A 19637-nucleotide genomic window follows, 5' to 3' on the forward strand; every position below is an offset into this window, starting at 1 on the left:
TGTCAAGTTAACTAGATTAAAATGCAGGTTAATGGATCTCCTTACCTAGATTAAATTTGGGTTCTCAGGATGGGACTAAAGATGATGTGGTTTATGGTTTTGTTTTCTCACAGAACACAAATCTAGACTATTCGAACCTGCCAGCTGATCCAATGTTACCTTCAACAACATGGAGAAATGTTACACCGGATTCCCTTATAAATCGGCAAGGATTTACGACGGGTTTGTCACATCAGAGCGGAGTCAGTACCGAACCTGGCCTCCAGGTATTCCTTTCACCTTTGCCGTGTGTTTGTGCATGTGTAAGCTGGTCTTTCTGAGAAAGGCTATAGGTTGAAAGTGGGTTACAAGTGACCAAATTGAAACAAGCCAAAGTCGCCAGCAGAGAGAAAGATTTTTCATTCCATTAGTGTGCACAGCAATTGACTCTGTGAGAGGTGTTGTGCCGACTCATCGTGCCAGACAGTGCCCCTTACTTCTTTGTAACGATTAAACTAATAATGTACATCAACAATGAGGACAAATATCAGAAAGTTGCCATGCCTTCAAATTAGGGGAATGGTCTTTGAGGAAGCATGCAGGAGGGGATATCTAATTAGGTGAGAGAGGGTCGACTTTGACAAAGATAGTTCAATTTAGACAAACGTTAAGTTGTACATTTGGGGAGATTAGAGCAGAATTTGCAAATATTAACTAAGTGCCAAACACCTCAATGACATGGAGGAACAGAGACACAGCTTTAAACGCAGGATTGCAACTGGAACAGACCATTAAAAGGTTAATGCAAAAAGCAAAATACTGCAGATGCTGGAGATCTGAAACAAAAACAGAAAATGCTGGAAATATTCAACAGGTCTGGCAGCATCTGTGGAGGGAGAAACCGAATTAACTTTGAAGTCAGTGACCTTACAGCAGAACAGCTCTGATGAAAGGTCATCAACTTGAAACGTTAACTCGATTTCTAGAATCCTAGAATCACAGAATCATAGGCACGGCATCCTCCGCTCAACCATCTTCAGCTGCTTCATCAATGACCTTCCTTCTATCACAAGGTCAGAAGTGAGGATGTTCGCTGATGATTGCACAATGTTCAGCACCATTTGCAACTCCTCAGATACCGAAGTAGTCCATATCTAAATGCAGCAAGACCCGGACAATATCCAGTCTTGGGCTGACAAGTGCAAATAACACCCGTGCCACACAAGTGCCAGGTAATGACCATCTCCAACAAGAGAGAATCTAACCATCGCCCCTTGACATTCCATCACTGAATCCCCCGCTATCAACATCCTGGGGGTTACCATTGACCAGAAACTGAACTGGACTAGCCATATAAATACTGTGGCTACAAGAGCAGGTCAGAGGCTAGGAATCCTGCGACAAGTAACTCGCCTCCTGCCTCCCCAAAGCCTGTCCACCATCTACAAGGCACAAGTCAGGAGTGTGATGGAATACTCCCCACTTGCCCGGATGAGTGCAGCTCCCACGACACTGAAGAAGCTGGGCACCGTCCAGGACAAAGCAGCCCCGCTTGATTGGCACCACATCCATAAACATTCACTCCGTCCACCACCGATGCACAGTGGCAGCAGTGTGTACCATCTACAAGATGCACTGCAGGAATTCACTGAGACTCCTGAGACAGCACCTTCTAAAACCACGAACACAACTATCAAGGAGTACAAGGGCAGCGATAGATGGGAACACCACCACCTGAAAGTTCCACTCCAAGTCACTCACCATCCTGACTTGGAAATATATCGCCGTTCCTTCACTGTTGCTGAGTCAAAATCCTGGAACTCCCTCCCTAACAGCACTGCGGGTGTACCTACACCACACGGACTGCAGTGGTTGAAGAAGGCAGCTCACCACCACCTTCTCAAGGGCAACTAGGGATGGGCAATAAATGCTGGCCCAGCCAGTGAAGCCCACATCCCGCGAATGAATGAAAAAGAAAGGAAGAGGCCATTCAGCCCATCGTGCCTGCGCTGGCCATAAAAAGAGAAAAAAGAACCAAACTACTCATTTTTAATCCCCCTTTCCAGCACCTGGTGCATACAGTTGCAGTTAACAGCACTTCAGGTGCAGATCCTGGTACCTTTTAAATGAGTTGAGCGTTTCAGCCTCAACCACTAATTCAGGCAGTGAATTCCAGACATCCTCCAACCTCTGGGTGAAAAAGTTTTTCCTCATGACCCCTCAAATCCTTCTACCAATCACTTTAAATCCATGCCCCATGGTAACTGACCCCTCAGCTTGGGGAAACAGGTCCTTCCTGTCGACGCTATCTAGGCCCCTCATAATTTTGTACACCTCAATCAGGTCATCCCTCAGCCTCCTCCTTCCAAGGAAAACAACCCTAGCTCACCGAATCTTTCCTCATAGCTACAATTTTCAAGCTTTGCAACATTCTTGTAAAGCTCCTCTGGACTCTCTCCAGAGCAATTGTGTCTTTACTGTAACGTGGTGACCAGAACTGTGTACAAAATTCCAGCTGAGGCCTAACCAGCGTTTTACACAGTTCCACCATTACATCCCTGCTTTTGTATTCAGTACTTTGTCCAGTAAAGGAAAGCGTTTCATGTGCTTTCTTTACCATCTTATCCACCTGTCCTGCTACCTTCAGGGACCTGTGGACATGCAACCCCCCTCAGTATCCTCCTGTTTATTGAGTATTCCCTTGCTTTGTTTGCCCTCCACAAATTCATTCCCTCACACTTTCCTGGATTGAATTCCATTTGCTACTTTTCTGCCCATTCAACCAAACCTTTGATATCATTCTGAAGACAACAGCTATCCTCTTCATTATCAACTACACAGCCAATTTTTGTGTCACCTACAAATGTCCTGTTCATGTCTCCTACCTTTAAGTACAAATCACTAACATATACAACAAACAGCAAGGGCCCCAACACTGGCTGGAACACCACTGGAGACTTTCCATTCATGAAAACATCCATTCTCTCACCACAGATGCCGCTTTCCATTCATGAAAACATCCATTCTCTCACCACAGATGCCGCTAGACCAGTTTTTACATTAAAAGGGAAAGCTGCGTTTTGTGTTTTTATTCAAGGCTGTTGAATAAAAGAGCAGGGAGCTAGCACCTGTTGAATTATTATATGTAGTTTAACGCAAATAAGGATAGTGGAGCCATGGAAATGATGGTAAACAGTTTCATTAGGATAATAACAGGGTGTTGAGAGGATATATAATGAGGGACCTGGAAAAATGAGGCTGTATTCAGAAAGCGGCAGGCTAAAGGGAGAGACAATAAAAGTGTTTGAATAATTTAAATAGCAAAATATTATTTCAGTTGGTTGTTAAGTGAACATGAGGCAAAAACTCCAGATTAGAAGGATAAAAGAGGAGATTAGAAGAATTTTTTATATATTAGAAGAACTCTTTATGCATAAATGCTTATTAGATATAGAATGCATTATGACAAGCGGCTGTGGAAGCCAAATTAATCAGAATGCCTGGATAATGGCACAGAATGTATTAAAGAGAATGGGTAAAGAGCTAGGATGGGTGATTAGACAACTCCAGTGTAGGGTTAGAATGGGCATAATGGGCTGAATGTCCTCCTTGCTGAGATTAGCGTGATGCAGCTTTTGTCCTTTGGTGGTGTGAATCACCTGTCAGCTGCTTGCCTCACACTCTTCTTGCTTTTTCTGAGGATGAAGATCCCTGTGTGATTTGCCAGGAGGAACTGACCACCAGTCGTCTCTTTGTGATGAAATGTGGACACAAGTACCACAGAGAGGTAAAGGATTTTACTTCTTTTGACTTTTTAATTTTCCTCCTCCCCGTCTTCGCCTCTCCTGTAGGTGCTGACCCTCTGAGTGGATCATGTAGGATCGATACAGGAATGAATTGGCCATTTGTTGTGCAAGCTTTTGCGCTGGGCTGTTCAACTCTGGATAGCATCACAGTCCAGTTAATCCTCACCCCCGTAGGTATACCCTTTACAGCATAGGCTCATTTTTAGGGTTGCCAACCCTGCAGGGTTGGTCAGGAGTCTCCAGGAATTGAAAATCAATCTCCAGGATACTGTTGTGCAATCATGGAGAAAATCATAGGGCTAGTTTAAAAAAAATATAGGATTTTCTTTTTGTCATTTTCTTTTAACATTTCTCTTTGCCAGATATAAAAATATTGAAAATGGGGGAAAAGAAATGGCTGTCTGGCTGACAATCAAGCATCATGTAATTGGATAATCAGCCTTTTTGCTTTCCAATTGGAGTAGGAAGGTAGTGCGTCACAAGGATGGATATGTTGGCTGGAGCGTGGGGGAAGATCATACGATGAAACCTCCAGGGGCAGAATTTTACGGCAGTGGGATTTTACGTTCCCGCTCAAGTTGATGGGGGTTATAATGGGCTCGCCGCATTTTACGGCCCAGTCCCCGCCGAAACGGGGCCTTAAAATTCTGCCCCAGGAGTACATTTAATCACAGTAGGCAGACCTAGTCACTGTGTAGTGATCGTGAGTGGAAACATTAGTTGTTCCCCTTTCACCAAGCTGAGGTAACTAACCCAACATAGACCATACGAAAGTGGGAACCCCTCAAGCCTGTTCTGCCATTCAGTGAGATCATGGCTGAACTGTGACCTAACTCCACATACCTGTCTTTTCCCATACCCCTTAATACATTTGGATACCAAAAACCTATCAATCTCAGATTTAAAATTGATTTGAGCATCTATTGCCATTTGCAGGAAAGAGTTCCAAACTTTCACCACCTTTTGTGTGTAGAAGTGTTTCCTAATTTCACTGTTGAAAGGTCTGGCTTAATCTTTTGCCTATGCACCCCCCCCCCCTAGTCTAGACTCCCCAAACCACAGAAATGGTTTCTCTCTAATTATCTTAACTTTATCTTAACCTTTAATATCTTGAAAACTTTAATCAAATCACCCCTTAACCTGCTAAATTCCTGGGAATAAAACCCTAATTTGTGTAATCTCTCCCTTTAATTTAACCCTTGGGGTGCAGGTATAATTCTGGTAAATCTATGCTGCACTCTCTCCGACGCCTATATATCCTTCCTAAGGTGTGGTGCTCAGAACTGATCTTGTACTCCAGGTCTACAGTACTCTAGGTGTCGTTCAACCAGGGCTTTGCCACACCAGGAATCAAACCCTTGACCTCCTAGACCACATGGATTCAAGACATCAGAATACTCAAGATAATAGATTTAAACGACATAGACCTGAGGATAGTGGTGAAACAACTCCAATGTGAGAGGAGGGAACAGTGCTTCCATGTTCAAATCATCTTATTGTGTGGTCAATGTGCTTCAAACTGATGGTAGCATTAGAAACGATCTTGACATGATGGCAGTCAAAAGAAGATCAAATTAAAAGGGAATTCATGACTGAAAACTGATTATAAGTCCGGGATGCCAGCTTCTTACTGACTGATGGGGTTGCCAACTATGATTAAATGTGTTCCTGGAGGTTTTATCCCATGACTTGAACCCCACGCTCCAACCATCCTTATGACGCACTTCCTTCCTACACCAATGAGAAAGCAAAAAGACTCAATACCCATTTGACTGGCAGCCAAACAGCCTCCCCACCCCCGCCATTTTCAATATTTTTATATCTGGTAAAGAGAAATGTTCAAAGAAAATGACAGAAAAACAATCTTTTTTTTTTTAATGCCCCAATGATCTTTCTCCAGGATTGTCCAGGAGATTGATCTTCAATTTCTCGAGACTCCAGGGCAATCTTGGAGGGTTGGCCACCCTACTGAGTGGTTCAAAAGCGTGTGGCTGATGGCCACCTCCCCCTGGAGGGAGGGCCGCGTTAAGCTGATTAAGTCAAAATGGTCACCCAGGCACAGCAATGTCATGCAAACCAGGAAAGTCCCAAGCTCATTGCCAAGTCTGCTATTCTCATTAACCATTGCCGTCTGGACCCATTATGCTGCCAGGGTTCCCGCTCCTGCTGACCTAACCAGTGACCCTCTCTAGGAGAAGCACGCATGCGGTTTCGAAGGAGAATAGGATCAGACTCGGCCCTTAAGCTCTTCATGGTTTAATTGGCAATGCCCAGTGTCTGAGTTCACCCTGAAAGAGTGGCCAACGGGCCATGATAACCTCGGGCTACCGGGTATCAATTAAACTGCAGAAAAAGTATCAGTGTCTTTGAGACAGATGGAGGAATTTAAAAAAAAAATTCTAAGTTTTTTTTTCCAAAAAGTAATAAACTGGGCCGTTTGGTTGTTCAGCTCCTCCCATTCAATGAGATCCTTCGAACCTGTATCCTTTACCATGTGCTCTCTCTAAGGCTTCTCAGATAATTATTTCCTATTCTACATGTTGGGCTGAATGGCCTGTTTCTGTGCAGTAAATAGTGTTCAAGTACCGTACACAGTTTTTTTTTCCTCATTGCATTTTTTTCTCCCTGCATTTCTTCTCGAATACAGTGCATCTCTTTGTGGCTGAAGGAGCAGAAGAGCTGCCCAAGTTGTACACTCAGCTTTGCAACCTCCTTCTCGCAATCCTAACTGTGTGAACTGGAATCTGTGACCCTTGTCGACAGACTGACCTGCCGGGAATCCGATCGCTGGGCTTTTTGCTTCAGTGAAGCGAAGCCTCTTGTGGCGCGGTTACAGGACAGGAGTGTGCACGATACAACATCCCGATTTTGTTGGGGACAGTACTTTGGGGTTCCTGGGATAATTGTGGCATCCTGGATTTGAAACTAATTCATTGAGAAGTTCTAATCAAAGCTGGCGTCACAACACAAAGATTATTTTGTGAACGGTATGCTGATTTCTTGACTGTGCTATTGGCGCACAATTTAAAAGTACTGGGAGGGCTTGTAATCATTTGCAATTAAAAAAAATAAAGATCTTCTAAGTATTGGTGTCGGCTGAGTATTGCATTGAACTTATAATGCTGGCCTTAGAATTGCTTTCTTAACAAGAACCTTCTGGAATATCAAAGAGTTTTGTTTTCAGCTTTTCCTCACTGTTAGCCTGGGTGGGGGAGGTGCAATTTTGAGCAAGAAGAGGGAGCGTTATTTTTCAGGGATTTTTTTCCCCCCCCTTTCTGTGGGGAATCTGTTTTGCTTGTGTTTGGGATCTGGGTTGGCCAGCGGAGCTTTGGCACTGACTGCATGAGGAATCAGAAGGAGATGGACAAACTACATTCTATAGTGAGGACACGGCACCAGCAAGGCCTGCTGTTCAGCGTGATGTGGTTGTTCCAACATGTTGTTGCCCTTGTGCTAAAAACAGAACATTATGATTTCAGTTAAGGTAAACTACTACCTTCTGCTGCTTTGCACTATCAGCAATGAATAGGGAGAATCCATGATGTGAACTAGCTGCTTAGATTAGACCAGGGGTCTAAAGGGAAGGGCCAGGGGAGGGCCCTGAGCTCTCTTTACCCCCCCTAAGCATCATGTGCTGAGTAGACAGTTGCCATCTACAGCAGTTTACAGGAGAGTCCCATATGTGATGGGTCTTCCCTCCGTAAGATTGCAAAGCTGTCCCAAATTTATTATTCATTGGCAAGCTTGGAAAAGACACAGGTTGGACACCACTTGTGTAATGAATGAAAAAATGCCATTGGAGGCTGCTTTGCTGAAGATATGGGAGTGGGAGACATACTGGGGCATAATCGAGGCTGGTTTACTCATCAGCATGTACGTAATGCCTTAAACATAACAAAATGTTCCAAAAGAGCACTATAAAACAAAATATGATACTGAGCCACACAAGGGGGTGTTAGGTCAAATGACCAAAACCTTGGTCAAAGAGGTAGGTTTTAAGAAGGAAAGGAAGATGGAGACGTTTAGGGAGGGAATTCCAAGCAGCTGAAGGCACGGCCACCAATGGTGGAGCGATTAAAATTGGGGATGGTCAATAGGCAAGAATTCATTGAGTGGAGACGTCTTGGATGGTTGTGGGGCTGGAGGAGATTACAGAGATAGGGAAGGCTGAGGCAATGGAGGGATTTGAAAACAGGGATGAGAATTTTAAAATCAAGATGTTGCTTTACCAGATGCCAACGCAAGTCAGTGAGCACAGAATTGATAGGGTAGCAGGACTTGGTGAGAGTTAAGACATGGGCAGCAGAGTTTTGAATGACCTCAAGTTCAGAGGGCAAAATTTGGGATACCAGCCAGGAGTGGATGGGAATAGTCAAATTTAGAGATAACAAAGAGATGAATGATGCTTTTGGCAACTTTGCATCTAATAGTACAAGGCCCGAACTGAGTGCTTGTTGCTGACACTGGGAACCTCAAAAGGGAAAAATATTCCATTCCTCAACACCCTGATGAGCACAAATTTCTTTTAAAAAAAAAACCATTCACGTGGAGGTAGAAATACCATACACATATGCACCTGTTTCATTATAAAAGCTTTTTAATATATTGTTTGATACTCAATACATTGTCACATAAATTTTTATCCTATAAAAGTTACTCACTGAATACTTCAGCTTAAGTGCTGAATATAAAAAGACAAAATTTATAATGACATCCAGTTTAAACAATAGTGGTTTTTTTATTCTAGTGCATTCGTTCCAGAACACAGTCACTAGGACATTATCTTACATGCCAGATTTGTCATGTTGAACTGGTATTGGCTACTTGAATAGTATAAGTTGCAGTGTCCAAAGTTGTTGCAAATAGATTTCATAGTCCTGTAACATTGGGGGACGAGGTATTTTTTCGTCCTATATTCCAGTGACGACGTACAGCTGATATCCATTCTATGCAGAGGTGACCCAAGTCTGCAGGTGCTCCAAGAGCAGTAAGTAGCTCTGAGATTCAGACTGCAGTTTCCAGCACCCTATAGCCGTACCTGATTTATATTGCAGTCTGAGCTTCTTAAAAGTCTTAAAAGTAAAGTTCAATTAGCTCTTACCTGTGAGCCTCTGTTATTGAAGCCTCAGTAAAGGATGTTAGTTCTGACACTTCTCACCGTCTTTGCTGAACAGATTACCATATATCCATTGGCACCTTCTCTCCCACTCATAGGAGACAGCAAGCCACAATCAAATATGAGCTGGTTTTCTTGTATGTTTAAAATAAAGTTACTGGTTGCTATTCACATAGAATGATTTTAAAAAGCTGTTTTTGAATCTGTACCATCTCCTTTTATACCTCACTATAGTAAAAGGACTTGAGATATTTTTAAGTAATTACACCTATTGTGACAACAGCTGTTCTATTACTCTCAAGACACTTGGGCTCCTTCCGTTTCATGATACTGTTTAATACATAAATCTAAGACTATTAAAAAAACTTAAACCATCACATTTTCATTCATTAAAACACTGATTCTTTTGCTAATCAAGCATAACTTAAGAGTTAAGCACAACGAGGGTCAGCATTTGAGAGTTAGATTAATTACATTAAAGTGGAAATTCAAATTGTGAAGCATAAGCACCTCCTTCCAGTTATTGCTAAGACACCATAACTCAACAGGAGTTGAGACTCTTTCCCACCACCCCCAAATCTTTAATGTAAGTAGTGTTTGGAAAAGATAAATTCAACTGTAGCAAGATAACTTTGAGAAACTGTCTCTGTACAGTGAGCAATTGGCATTCATGACTCTGGTACCCCAGCACTCCCATTCTTTTGTGCCCTGGAGAGTTAGACCCAGCATTGAAGCCAGAATTTCTCCCCATTAGCCTCAATATTGTCCATTAGCAATGGCTGCAGGATAGAAGCTCAACTGTTTAACAGTGAGAAAGCATTGCAACATGAGTAACTGTGTGCTGCTCTTCACTGCTAAATGTATAACACAAGCATACCATTGACAGCAGCTTTGAGGAGAACATCTAGCCTCTCTCTTCTACACAGAACAGTGTGCTAATCGGGACCATGTGAAAAGGAAAAGCTTGTTAAATATGGGGCAAAATGAAGTAACATGATGTGAATGGAACTTCATTTATTCCAAATCAATACAGACTGACTACACGGCATTGGATAACCTCTAGCCGTTGTTGAAATGCCAATGATTACAACGTGTTTAAATTCTTCCAGTGTTTGTCAGGTGTTTCTTGACCGCATTCATTTCACTAAGCCATTAATGTGACAATTTTGAGCCAAGTATGTTACTCCAATGCACTGTTCTCATACATCAGTCCTAATCCAAGTATAATCCCAATGTAAACACGCTCCCTTCAGTAAGTTACTTTGCAGGATTCACCTATATTACTGATGACACCTCTTGGTACAAGACCTAAATTGAAGCAATGAAATAGACAATGTTTTTGGTTCTTGAAGATAGTTGAACAGTAAGAAGAACAGGGTATGATTGATGAGTTCACTTCTCCAATTAGATGGGAGAAGGGTTATTAAAATCTGTCCACTTGCAGACCAGGAGTAGACTGAGAATGGGACTGTTAATGAAAGGGAAAACTCACCAATAGCAAGCTGCTGTCTTATCACATGGGTAATGGCTCACGAGCTGAGCTCAAATAACTTCCGTTCCATGCACTACTGAGAGTTGCTAATCTGCCGTGTGTCAGTGGGTGTTCTGATCAAAGACCATTAATAAAATATACAAGGCACAACAAAGAACTGTGGGATACCGCTCCTGAAGATTACATCATGTGATCCACACAAGTACAAGATACTTTCTTCTCTGCCCATATTTATTAGTTCAGAGTAGGTTTATCGGACTAATAGCTGGAATGGGCGGATTGTTTTATGAGGAAAGGTTGGGCAGACTAGGCTTGTATCTGCTGGAGTTTAGAAGAGTAAGGGGCGGCTTGATTGAAACATACAAGATCCTGAGGGGTCTTGACAGGGTGGATGTGGAGATGTTTCCTCTTGTGGGAGCATCTAGAACTAGGGGTCACTGTTTAAAAATAAGGGGTCACCCATTTAAAACAGATGAGGTGAAATTTTTTCACTGAGGATCATGAGTCTTTGGAACTCTCTTCCTGAAAAGGTGGTGGAAGCAGAGTCTTTGAATATTTTTAAGGCAGTGGTGCATAGATTCTTGGTAAGAATGGGGACGCGAAGTTATCAAGGGTAAGGGGATGCAGATTTCAGGTTACTATTAGATCAGCCATGATCTTATTAATTTTAGCAGAGCAGGCTTGAGGGGCTAAATGGCCTATTCCTGCTCCTGGTCCGTATATTCATATCAGATTGATGATAATGCAATGGCTCATGTTAAATTGTTACTGACTTTAAGACATCTATTACTTTTGGGTTTAATTAGAAAATCTTAATTGTACCAATCAAAGACATGGCTAGATGCCTAACAATGCACATCAGTGCATGGTTATATAATTTTATTGCGGACCTTTTAGCCTTGCAGATATGATCACATGATCCTACATTACAATAGTGACTATAGTCAAAAAGTACTTCATTGGCTGTAAAGTATTTTGGGACATCCTGAAAGACATTATATAAATATAAAAGTCTTTTATCTGATCAGCAAACTCCAAGATTGTTGGGAAAAGCAAAACACTGCGGATGCTGGAAATCTAAAATAAAAAACGTGCTGGAAAAACTCAGAAGGTCTTCAAGCATCTGTGGAGAGAGAAACAGAGTTAACGTTTTGAGCCCAATATGACCCCTCTTTGGAACTCATGAGTCATAATGGACTCGAAACATTAACTCTTTCTCTCTCCACAGATGCTGCCAGACCGGTTGAGTTTTTCCAACACTTTCTATTTTTATTCCAAGTCTGTTGGGTTTGCCAAGGTGGGGAAAAAAATTACTGGAGTTAACAGCTAGAGTCAACTGGAGGATATATTTTTAAACAGTGGCAGCGCTGTGGGGAGGAGGTCCTGTGCTGCAGCGCAGTGAGTAACATCCCTGCCTTTGAGCCAGAGTCCCACTCCAGGACTTGATGGCCATGGAAGGTATTTTCATAACGTGGCCAAACAGGTTGATTGTCAACCTGCAAATCCTTCCAACATGCCTATGGCAGGCAATAAGAGTGGGAGGCAATAAGAGTGGGAGGCACTCCTGGTCAACTGTGTTTGATGTGCAGTGACACACCTCAAGCTACAGCTTCAGATTGGTGACCTGCTGCAGGAAAAACAAGACATGAACACAGACATAAGCACGTGCTTGGTCTGTCTCCCTGCATTACTAGGTGTGGGGAGTCTTCTAAGTAGTACTATGGCAACGGGTGATGTGCTTCTGTGGAGATCCAGCTAGGATAATTGTATTCCCCCCCCCTCCCTTGCTGCTCTTCTCTCTGGCTAGTGATACATTCTGGTACTCTGTGGAGTTGGACTAGATTTCACACGAGCGGCTGAAAAAGAAAAATTAATGCACTATTCACCATCAATTCTTGTGCAGAGCTGTGTAACTCCGATAAAATAGGGGCCAGCCACCACGACCAACTAAACCAGAGTGAACAGCAGGAAGAAGCTACGTCATCCCTAGTGCAAAGTTGAAAGAAATTCTCCAGGCCACAGAACCCCACAGCACAGAAATGGAATAAATTTTGAACTCTTGGTTAAAATAACCGAACGTTGCAGCATAAATAAGGGCCAAGGTGTTTGTGAGACTGGGTTTGGACGGGATTTGGAAAGGGGAATTTTGTGATGGGACTGGCTGAATAGCGACTCTCAGTAATGGTGTGATCAGAACGGCATTCACTAATGGGCCTTTACCAATATGATCAAAGCAGCGTGCTCTCTACTGGATGAGTGTTCCGAAATTTTCAGTCTTCCTTCTTGGGCAGGCGGCCCATCTTGGTCCGGATGTTCCTCAGCAGGAAAAAGGCCACGGTGGTGACGGCACAGGTGACCTCCGCTATCCAGAACGCCATGTCCCAGCTGTGAATCTTGGCGATCGAACTGAAGGGGAAGCCGGCCAGGAAACCTCCCACTGCAGGACACAGGACAAGAAGGTGGATTGTCAACGGCGGAGGAGGAGCTCCGAGCTGCGCATGCCCACAAAATCTATTAAACGGTTCGGGTTTATCAGCCAGCGCCACCCTGCCCTGTTGAATGAGATCGCTAATCGGGTAGTTAATGATGCAGACGGAGCTTTAAAATTTTTGGTACCTTATCGTGTGTATAATTCATGAGGTCAGGCGGATCAGATGCAACACAGCCGGACACCCGGGGCGGAACTTACCGTCTCGTGCCGTGCCGTGCCGTGCCGTGCCTGACCCGAACAGAGGTGAAATAGCGCGCGTGACGATGTCGGGCGAGCGTCCTGACGTCAACACGTCAACTCTCGATCGGCGGGCACGCGCACGAGAGGCGGCAGTGGCCCCCCCCCCCCCGCCGACAGTTAAGAGGCCTATTAAGGCCCTTAAGCAATGGTAACTAATTTGTATTGTTCGCCGCCTGCTCAACTGTTTGGTTGGCTGGCTGGCTGGCTGGCTGGCGGGCGGGCGGGCGAATAGGCCCGGGCGGCCTTTACATTTTTTTTTAAATGAAATCTCATCCATGGGCCAGGTGAGGTTTCCGACGGTTACTGAAAAAAAAAAAGAAAGCATTATTTAAGAACCTTTTTTTTTTTTTACATGTCCCTCTTCATGTGTTTATATCACCGGTGATCATGTTTACTGCTGTACTTTAAATTCTTCAGTTCCCTGAGGCTGCTCCCTGCCTTCAGGGACCTTTCAGGCCACACTCCTCCGCGCAGGTGCAGACTTTTGCACTCGCTCTCCTCCCCACCCCCACCCCCACCCCCACCCCGGCAGCGCTGAGCGTTTCCAAGCACATCCTCCACGCTGGCCATTAACCGGCCAGCGTGAAATCGTGGGCAACGGTCCGTTTTGCGGCCACTCCCAGGCCCGCCTGCCCGACGAGGGGAAAAATCCTGCCCATAGTAAAACTTCCTCTACCCACCCCCCCCCACCACCACCACCACCACCAACATTATGCAGCCTCACGGGCGGCCTGCAACCCCAAGTGAGATTCGTTGTTAATTTACTCCAACAGCCATCTCTATAGCCAGTCTGAGATTGCTCATTCAGTAACAAATTGTTAGCCGTTGAGTTTTTGGACCCCTGCCCAGTTAACTGGGTTAAGGCCGTCCACAGTTACAGCCAGCAGAAGGAGTGAGGAGACTGTCACCCTTACCAGTCATTGGTAGAATGCCCAAATCCCTCCGGCTGGACAAGTATGGTCTGGAGTGAAGTACTTTGATGTTTCCCTTTGAGCAAATGCTTGGCTTTCACAGTGCATCTCCCAGCTGAGATCAGGAGGAGGTAACCGTGCGAGGAACTGCATTCACGGTCTTGCCTGCACTCCCTTGAGGAATATATGTTTGAAAGGATCATCCTTGGAGAAAACTGCTTCAATCATCACAGGCGTTACAGGATTCCCAAGTTTAGAATCGAATTTGGACTTATTTAGTTCCTGCCCCAAACTGGCAGTCACAGTCTGAGGGCGTATGAAAATACGAAAACAAGAGAGCAGACTGGAGATCACGAGATCTTTAATTATACTGCATCCCGGCAGGATGTGTTGACACCGAATGGATGAACTTATGCAGGGATTCTCCAGCTCATGCATCTAGTTTTCCCAGCACTTCCAAGACTCTTCGGAAGTTCAGATGGGGCGGGGGGGGGGGATGCACTGAAAATCCTTTGAAATTTATTCATGCCTCTAAAAAGTGCTCCACTCCCCATTCAGAAAGGCAATACTAAACCTTCAACTCTGCAACAGAAATCTAAATTGGGTGCCTATGGAATAAGACAGTGCTGACCATGTCAAGTTCCCCTGGATAAAGATTGAAGCTGCCTGTCATCATTTAGCTACATTTCTGTTCTTAACTCACCATTTGCCATCAAAGCCACGATAGCATGAGATGTCCCAGAAAGGTTAGATGGTGCAGATTCATTGGCTATCACTCCAAACAATGCGATTGGCCCATAAGAACAAAAGCCAAAAATGGCTCCCAAGGATAGAATCCATAGCTAGGAAGAAAGAGAAAGGAGTTTAAATAAAAAAAGTGTAAAGATTGTACAGTCTGAATATTTTTAAAAAAATACATTGAGGATATAGGCATCATTGGTAAAGCCACCATATATTGACCATCCCTAGTTGCTCTTGAAGATGGTAGAACAGCTGCAGTCCATGCGGTGACAGTGCTCCTTGTGCTGTTCAGTGAAGCGTTCCACAATTCTAACCCAGCAACAATGAAGGAATGGTGATATATGTTCATGTCAAAGCGGCGTGACTTTGAGTTTCACCTGCCACCCTTGTCCTCCTAGGTGGTGGATTATGTGGATTTTGGGCGTATACCAGCTACTGCCAAGTAACTTCTTTCTATTTAATTTATGCTACTGTGGCAGTATTATTGTTGCAAAATGGTCAGAAAGTGCCAAGAAAGGACAGAAATTAACTTGACTATCCTTGTAGGAGACAGGATGCCATTTTGGTGGGGCTTAAACAAATCAGAGAGTTGCAGATCCAAAACAAAAATGATCACAATAGAGAAAATTTGAGTTGCAGTATTTGGATTTTTAAATTTTTATTTATTCGTTCATGGGATGAGGGCATCACTGGCAAGGCCAGCATTTATTGCCCCATCCCTAATAGCTCACAACTACCTTGAGAGCAATCTTAAAATCCCTGCAGCCTATATGTTGTAGGTACACCCACAGTGCTGTTAGGATGGGAGTTCCAGGATTTTGACCCAGAAAACTGAAGATATGGTTCTAAGTCAGGATACTGTGTGACTTGGAGGGGAACTTGCAGGCAGTGGTGTTCCCATGCCTCTGCTGCCCTTGTCTTTCGAGGTGGTAGAGGTCACAGGGTGGAAGGTGTTGTTGAAGCAGACTTGGCAAGTTACTGCAGTGCAGCTTGTAGAATGTAGATGGTGCACGCTGCTGCCACAACGTGCCAGTGGTAGAGGAAGTGAATGTTTAAGGTGGTGGATGGACTGCTGTTAAGTGGGCTGCATTGTCCTGGATGGTGTCGAGCTTCTTAAGCGTAGCTGAAGCTGCACTCATCCAGGCAAGTGGAGAGAGTGTTCATCACACTCCTGACAGCCTTGTAGCTGGTGGAAAGGCTGAGGGGAGTCAAGAGGCGAGTCACATGTTTGAACCTTCTGTACTTTAAAAAAAAAATTCCTCACATTTTCAAGCTGCATCAACTTTTGAAAGAAGTTCTATAATATAGCATTTTACACATTTACAGTAATGTACAGAACCACAAGTCACTGTTTTGAACATGCAATCATTCATTGTAAGCTTTGAAGGAATGTTTGTACAAACAGGTTTCTGCAGATATTAAAAGATGGGAATGTAACATGGATTTAGAAACGGATGCACAGAGGAAAAGGACAGGCAAGGCAGAGGGAGAAGAGAGCAAGAGAGAGACCTCATCTTCAGTGAAGTTGGTGATTTGAGTCAGAGGCAAGAAGATTAATGTCCAGAGCTCAGTCTCCTGAGGAAATAGAGGAAGAACATCACAGACAGGCAATGAAGAGCACAGCAAAATAACTTTTCACAAGAAATTCTGTGCCCATGTGATTTAGTCACGCACAGAATCATACAATGTTTACGGCACAGTAGGGGGCCCTTTGAGTCTGTGCAGGCTCTTTGTAAGAGCAACTCAGCTAGTCCTGCACCCCGCCCTTTTCCACACAGCCCTGCTTTCCTCTTTAGATAATTTTGCAATTCCCTTTTGCAAGCCACAACTGATTCTGCTTCCACCACAACTGATTCTGCTTCCACCACACTTTCAGGCAGTGAATTCCAGACCCCAACTGCTTTTTAAAACATTCGGTCACGGGATGTGGGCGTCGCTGGCTAGGCCGTCATTTATTGCCCATCCCCAATTGCCCTTGAGAAGGGGATGGTGAGCTGCCTTCTTGAACTGCTGCAGGCCCTGTGGTGTAGGTACATCCACAGTGCTGTTAGGGAGGGAGTTCCAGGATTTTGACCCAGTGATAGTGAAGGATCGGTGATATATTTCAAAGTCAGGACAGTGAGTGGCTTGGAAGGGAACTTGCATTCATGGTGTTTCCATATGTCTGCTGCCCTTGTCCTTCTGGATGTTAGTGGTTATGGGTTTGGAAGGTGCTTGGTGAGTTACTGCAGTGCATCTTGTAGATGGTACACACTGCTCCTACTGTGTTGGTGGTGGAGGGAGAATGTTTGTGGAAGGGGTGCCAATCAAGCGGGCTGTTTTATCTTGCACTCACTGCATAAAAAGGCTTTTCCTCATGTTAACTTTGCTTCCTTTGCTATTCATCTTCAATCTGTGCCCTCTGGTTCTCAGCCCTTCCACCAATGGGAGCAGTTTTTCCCTATCTAATCTGTCCTGACCCCTCATGATTTTGAATACTTCCATAAAATCTCCTCTCAACCTTCTCTTCTCCAATCTATCCATGTAACTGATACTCCTCATCCCTGGAACTATTCTCGGAAATCTTCTCTGCACCTGCTCTAATGCCTTCACATTCTTCCCAGAGTGTGGTACCCAGAATTGGGCACAATATTATAGTTGTTTTATAAAGTTTCACCATAACTTATTGCTTTTGTATTTTATGTCTATTTATACAGCCCAGGATTACATATGCATTTTTAACTGCTTCCTCAACTTGCCCTTTCCAGCACTAATATTATGCTTAAATTCACACTGCCATCCCTCCTCCTTTCTTTCCTTCTATAAATTTTCTGAACAGGTTATATCCAGGAATATTTAGTGCCCAGTCCTACCCTTCCTGATCCAGGTCGCCACAACATCATATTCGCCCAATATCACCAGATTTTAATCACATAAGGGACACTGTAGATTTTGGGAGTTGGAGGTGGGGGTGGAATGGTGTGGGTAAGGAAGCAGTCCATGTAAATACTGAAACAGGAAGAATCAGAATCTACTGAAGTTTGAGCCAAATCCGATTGAACACAAGGGCCAGAAGTTTGAATCGGAGGGCTGCCCATCATCTCTGCAATCTGTGTCCCTGCTGGGTGGGTTCAATCAAAAAGGACACTAAATGGAACTGCATGCATGCAAGAGGCTCTGAATGGTCAGGCAGAAGAGATAGAATAGTTTAACGTGCCCAGCAGAATCACAGATGCCAGTCACAAAAACTCTACCAGACCATCCCACGCCATGGTTCACCAAAGAGTGGGAGAAATCTCAGACATCCACAACACCAGGGACAAACCTTATACTTTATGTTCATCAGGAAAAGGACCAAGAATCAAACTCTATTCTAGTTACCTTGGTAGACTCTGTAGTTACTGTGACTCTGAAGAGATACAATGACACAGCCATTCCTGTCATCATGGAGAGCAAAAGTCCATGTCGAGGATTCCCATGACTTCGAAGACCTTTCTGGGAAGAGATTGGCAGAAGCTACAGGTTTTTTTTGGAAAGTATTTTGTTTATTTATGAAAGAGAGGAATGCCCCCTTTTTAAAACACAATAGATTTGATAAAACTGCTCAATATGAAACATTTAATAACTTTTGGTACCATGTCACCAGCAAACATTCTTGGTCGACGTAATGTAACGAACAAATAAAGAGTAAAGCTCACCCGACAACATTACAACAATGTGTATTTAACCTCACCTACTACACCAGTTTCCCTACCAGCCACTCTGAAGGCTTGACTGTAGGACTCTGAGCATTTAGTACCAATGTCTCATAGTTTCAGAGACCTAAGCTAACTTATGACTGGGTACGGTTTCATACAAGGACCCTTCTTCCTTAGAGAGTAAATTTTCATTTCAGTATTTTGGGCTCAGCTGGCTCAACTTTACGCAGAGGCAGCCGCCTTTCCAATCAATTGAAAAGCCAGGGATGAGCCCGCTTCCTCTTGGCCAGGGTGAGCCGCAGTGATTTAACGGTCTTCAGGCAATTAATTGATTTGCCGTGGGACTTGCATCCCTATCAGGGAGAAAGTCCCTCCTCTGAAAACTGGCAGATCTCTGGTCCCAGCAGCGCCACCAGGAGTGGTGGCCGCTGCTGGAACCACAGGGAGTCTCCGAAGAGAGACGCCATGGACTCGGACTTAAAGGCAAGTCCGGGGTTTCACCAGGCCAGATTGACAGGCCCCAGCAAGGGCACCGGGGTTAGGATTTGACAGGGAAGAGGTTGGGGGTGCTGCAGGCACGTGCAGTGGGACTACATTTGGAACAGAAGGAGGCCCTAAATTGGGGTGTGGGGCGGATAAAATTCCAGCCCAAATCTCAGGACTGCCGATCCTTAAGGTACAGTCATTCTAAACCAAACATGCAAGATGTGAAATGCACAGTACAGGTTAATGCACAACATGACAATACATTAATGAGGGCAAAAGTGAAATGCTGCAGATGCTGATAATCTGAAATTCAAAACAAAAATAGAAAATGCTGGAAACACTTGGTGGGTCAGACAGCATCAACAGAGGGAAAAACAGAGCTAACATCTTAGATCGATGCTGTTTTGACTGACATCATTCATCAACCTGAAACGTGAACTCTGGCCTACCAGAAAGGGATCACAATCACACCAGCTGCTGTTCACAGTGTGTACACACCTGATAATATGGGGGGGGGTTGGTGGGAAGAGCTGAGGAACTAGTCTGCCAGGGAATGACTCCATCAACTACAACTGTCCAAGAGATACAATGATAGTGACGTGGAACCTATTGAGCTCCCTCCAGCTAGCTCTGTTCCCTCAACAGTAACTCACTTTCATTAGTTCAAACTGTTAAGCCATCATTACCAGGACAAAAAA

At 44.2% G+C, this 19637-nt stretch overlaps 2 protein-coding genes across 2 annotated transcripts in view; one reads left to right on the forward strand and one right to left on the reverse strand.

The window, feature by feature from the left end:
- LOC121269641 (E3 ubiquitin-protein ligase DZIP3-like) overlaps positions 1 to 6871 on the forward strand; it is an 84583-nt gene extending 77712 nt beyond the window's left edge. The window contains exons 36-38 of the mRNA XM_041174398.1: positions 114 to 266; positions 3680 to 3766; positions 6433 to 6871. Of these exons, the coding sequence (XP_041030332.1) occupies positions 114 to 266; positions 3680 to 3766; positions 6433 to 6513 (321 nt within the window). The 3' untranslated portion in view covers positions 6514 to 6871. The remainder of the gene's footprint in view (positions 1 to 113; positions 267 to 3679; positions 3767 to 6432) is intronic.
- Positions 6872 to 8364: 1493 nt separating this feature from the next.
- Positions 8365 to 19637, reverse strand: part of slc37a4a (solute carrier family 37 member 4a) — a 34965-nt gene continuing 23692 nt past the window's right edge. The window contains exons 7-9 of the mRNA XM_041174342.1: positions 18137 to 18250; positions 14739 to 14877; positions 8365 to 12830 (exon numbers count right to left, since the gene is read on the reverse strand). Coding sequence (XP_041030276.1) covers positions 12664 to 12830; positions 14739 to 14877; positions 18137 to 18250 — 420 coding nt within the window. The 3' untranslated portion in view covers positions 8365 to 12663. The remainder of the gene's footprint in view (positions 12831 to 14738; positions 14878 to 18136; positions 18251 to 19637) is intronic.

The sequence above is a fragment of the Carcharodon carcharias genome, chromosome 25, assembly GCF_017639515.1.
Source record: "Carcharodon carcharias isolate sCarCar2 chromosome 25, sCarCar2.pri, whole genome shotgun sequence".
In the NCBI taxonomy this organism is placed as follows: domain Eukaryota; kingdom Metazoa; phylum Chordata; class Chondrichthyes; order Lamniformes; family Lamnidae; genus Carcharodon; species Carcharodon carcharias.